Below are 4,155 nucleotides of genomic sequence, written 5' to 3'. Positions count from 1 at the left end.
GTGGCCTAACCAGTGACCTATACAATGAAATTATAGCCTCTTTAGACTTGTATTCAATATTTCTATAGATATAACTTAAAATCCTATTTGCCTTATCACTAGCAACAGCACACTGCTTGAATGGCTTTAGAGACTGGTCAACCATTACACCAAGATCTCTTTCTTTCATGAAACTGTTAAGATTATTCCCATCCAAATTATACTTATAATTCAAATCTTGATAACCCTCATGCATTATCTTGCATTTATTATATTTAAAACCCATCTGCCATTTATTTGCCTAACTCACTAAATAATCTAATTCCTTTTGTAAATCAGCAGCATCCTTATCACAGTTAGCAACACCCAAGACCTTAATATCATCTGCAAATGTATTGACCATTCCTTCATTTATGTCATTGATTTACATCAAAAAGAGCAAAGGTCCTAAGCCTGAGCCCTGAAGTACATCACTTGTAACATTAATCCACTTTGACTGAACTCCATTTATAACAACCCTCTGCTTTCTTTTATCCAGTTAGCTAACTTATCTCTCACACCTATAGACAATTTTTTACAAGCCTTTTATGTGGCAACTTGTTAAATACTTTTTGAAAATCCAGATACACCAAATCTACACTCTTACCCTCATCTACATAAGCAGTAACCTTTTCAAAGAATGTTAAAAGATTTGTAAAGCAAGATTTTCCCTTAGTGAAACCATGTTGACTGTCCAATATATTTCTAAACTTTGTTAAATGGCTTTGCAAAGCATCTTTTAACAGACTTTCCAAAACTTTTCCCACAACTGATTTAAGATTAATGGGTCTATAATTACTGGAACAATTTTTATCACTCCCTTGAAAAGAGGAGTGACATTAGCTAATTTCCAATCCTCTTATACCTGCCTACTATTCAACTATTTACAATAAATAGTAGTAAGTGGCTCACATATCCAATCTTTAATCTCCTTCTAAACCCTAGGGGAAATATTATCTGGCCCAAGAGCTTTATCATTTTTTAAACTTCCCAATTTTTTTTTAACAGGCTCAAAATTAATGCAGTCATCTTGTCTGACCTTGTTGCCATCTATCAACTGTTCAAGATGAGGAATACTGCTTGTCATCATTAGTAAAAACTGAAGAAAAAGCAGAATTTATTAATCCAGCCATCTCATAATCATCAGATATGAGCCTTCCTCTATCATCCATCAAGGGTCCTACCCCCTCCTAACATTTTCTTTACCCTTAATATAGTTAAAGAAATCCTTACTGTTAATTTTAATATTTTCAGCCAATCATTTTTCATACATCCTTTCTGATGCCCTAATTTCTTGTTTCACCAACTTTCTTGATCTTCTAAATCTCCTGTCATACCAGTCAATTTAAATTTCTTAAGTTTATGACGCTTTTCTTTAATTTTATCTCTCACACTCTTTGTGAGACAACTTGGTTTCTTACTTGCAGCAACCCTTTTCTTTCTATGAGGAATATGGTTATCTTTAATATTTACAAATTTATCTTTAATAATTTTCCACATTTGATCATTGTCTCCAAATAAATCAGCTACCCAATTCAAAACAGATAATTCTGGACGCATCTCTTCAGAATTTGGTTTTTGAAATCTGTAACCAAAATATCATTATTCCTTATCACCATATGCAGCAAAACATCGAATCTAATAGAGCAATGATCACTTACACCCTGATGTTCCTCAATTTCCACCTTGTCAACAATTTCAATATTAAAAGTTAAAAATAAATCTAAGATAGCATTTTTTCTTGTAGGTTCTTTGACCAATTGGTGAAGAAAATCATCCTGAACAGTTTCCAAAAACCTTTCTCTCTCATAGTTATAGTTTGAATCTAGCATTTCCCAATCTATATGAATGAAATTATAATCACCCTTAATTATGACCTCATTAACAGCTGAAATCTTAATCTCATTGTAAAGTTTCTCACTAATTTCATCAGTACCACCTGCTAATTTATAACAAATTCCCACTAAAAGCCTTCTTTCTTTATATCCTCAACTTCAACAGGATGTAACTCACACTTTACATGTAAAGCCACTCCTCCCCATCTCTTTAGTACTCTATCCCTATTAAATAACCTATAATCCTGTATTTCAAAGAAATTTCTGCAATCATAATCAAATACATTTAACTATGTTTCAGTTTTTCCATTATATCAAAATCCTCCATTCCTACAAGTGCCCTAAAGTCATCTATTTTATTTCTTATACTTCTAGTGTTACAATAGTAACAATTAAGCCTATTCTTATAACTACTTCTATACTCATTTCCTATGCTGAACTTTTCTCTACATCTTTTTTTTTAATTTAGTTTATCCTGATCCTCACCACTGTCTAGTCCTAGTTTAAATCTTTCCTCACAGCTGAGTTAATAGGCCTTGCAAAGAAGCCAGACCCTTTCCTATTTAAATGTAAACTATCCATTCCAGAAAGCTACCTTCATCCTTTGAACTGATCCCACCAATCCAACCAGCCTATCTACTCTTCCTTACATATTAACTTAAGCCTAGCATTTAGCCCTAGTGACCTACACATAATTTCATTCCATCAGTTAATTCTTAGCAGTATCCCTGACATAATTTTATTTTCTGTAAATGCCTTTATCGACCCCTTGTACTCATCAATTAGCTCCTCAGACCTACCTTTCCCTACATCATTAGCCTCTACATGCATAATAAAAACTGCATCATTTATTATATCTTTTCCCCTGTCAGTTATATCCTCCACCTGTGCCCCTGCACAGCATAATCTAATTATTTTCTCCGTATTTACTCCACAGACTATCCTATACATATGTCTTATCAAGGAATCACCTATAATTATAACCTTTTTAAGTTTATTATCCACATCCTTCTCTGACCCTTTTGTTTCCCTTCCTTCCAACAGTTCCTCATCTGCACAAGTCAAGGGCTTAAATCCACTATTTTAGTCCTAATAGTACTCTTTTTAACTTCCTGAAAGTCATTGTTAGCTGATGTATCATTTACACATAAAAGTTTAATCTCCTCTTGAAATCTTGCTGCCATTTTCCACAGTTTATCTCTTGCTTGTATTTGAATTAGGATAGCCTCGAACTTCTCCTCCAATCTACAAACTGTACATACAAATTGCACATCTTCAATACTAGTACCAGATTCCTAGTATATACCAGTCATTGCACCCGTCACACCTAACAAACTATGAATGCTTAGCTCCAACAGTAGTCTTAACCATTGTATTTGTAGCCTAGAAATAAATACTCAGTACTAAATGTAAGTACCGTTAGCCTATTGTCCACACTGTTAAGCCTAATATTTTAAGATAAAATATATTAGTTTTGTCACTATTTTATGTTCACACTAAATTAATTAAGTTTATCTTTAATTTTATAGCTTGAAGACCCAGAATATAAACCTTTAGATCCCAAAGCAATTTGTCTGCCACCACCAGCACCACCTACAGAACGACTGCTTACAGCAGTTGAGATATTTTACAGTGCTCCTTCTCATGAGAGACCAAGAAATAGGTTAGCATTTTTTATGTTTTTAAATCTTCATTGAATTGAAGTAAAAAGTTGAGGGAAAATGTTAATTGTATCATACAGCAGTAATTATACATAAATAATGTTAGAGGTGAAACTGAAATCACCACTTTGAAAATAGTGATGAATGTTCATATATATGAAATAGGTGTTCATGTTGTATTGGTAAACTTCAGTCTTCTCTGATGTGTTCAGAAATCAAAACTGATTATACTTACCTATTTCCAAGTCACCCATTTATCCCAAAAATAATCTATTCTGAACTACAAGTATATATATATATATATATATATATCTGTTTTTTTGCTGTGTATACTTAAATGTACTTGAAAGTTTATTACTGTACATAATTTTCTAACTTTTTTTTACCCTTGAAGTGAAGGCTGGGAACAGTTAGGTCTGTATGAGTTCTTTAAAGCCAAAGCTCAGGCTCGAAAGCATCGACAAGACATGATTGAAAGAGGAGAATGCCCACCAGAGGAGCCAATACCAAGTATAAAAAGTGAACAGTATGGAGAAGGAGAACATCCCAGGAAATTGTCAGTAGTACGCCCTTGTAATAGATCAGACACTCCTCCTAAACGACACTACAGGGAAAGCAAGAGGTGATATTTCTGTAGAAAA

At 33.4% G+C, this 4,155-nt stretch overlaps 1 protein-coding gene across 1 annotated transcript in view; it reads left to right on the top strand.

The window, feature by feature from the left end:
* The window catches only part of LOC106468495 (calcium homeostasis endoplasmic reticulum protein-like), a gene marked incomplete at its 3' end in the record, with an annotated part of 50,416 nt that overhangs the window by 43,572 nt on the left and 2,689 nt on the right, over positions 1–4,155 (top strand). Inside the window, exons 14-15 of the mRNA XM_013928925.2 lie at positions 3,383–3,516; positions 3,909–4,136. Of these exons, the coding sequence (XP_013784379.2) occupies positions 3,383–3,516; positions 3,909–4,136 (362 nt within the window). The remainder of the gene's footprint in view (positions 1–3,382; positions 3,517–3,908; positions 4,137–4,155) is intronic.

The sequence above is a fragment of the Limulus polyphemus genome, unplaced genomic scaffold, assembly GCF_000517525.1.
Source record: "Limulus polyphemus unplaced genomic scaffold, Limulus_polyphemus-2.1.2 Scaffold3026, whole genome shotgun sequence".
Lineage (NCBI taxonomy): Eukaryota > Metazoa > Arthropoda > Merostomata > Xiphosura > Limulidae > Limulus > Limulus polyphemus.
This window is presented reverse-complemented; position numbering and strand designations above follow the sequence as displayed.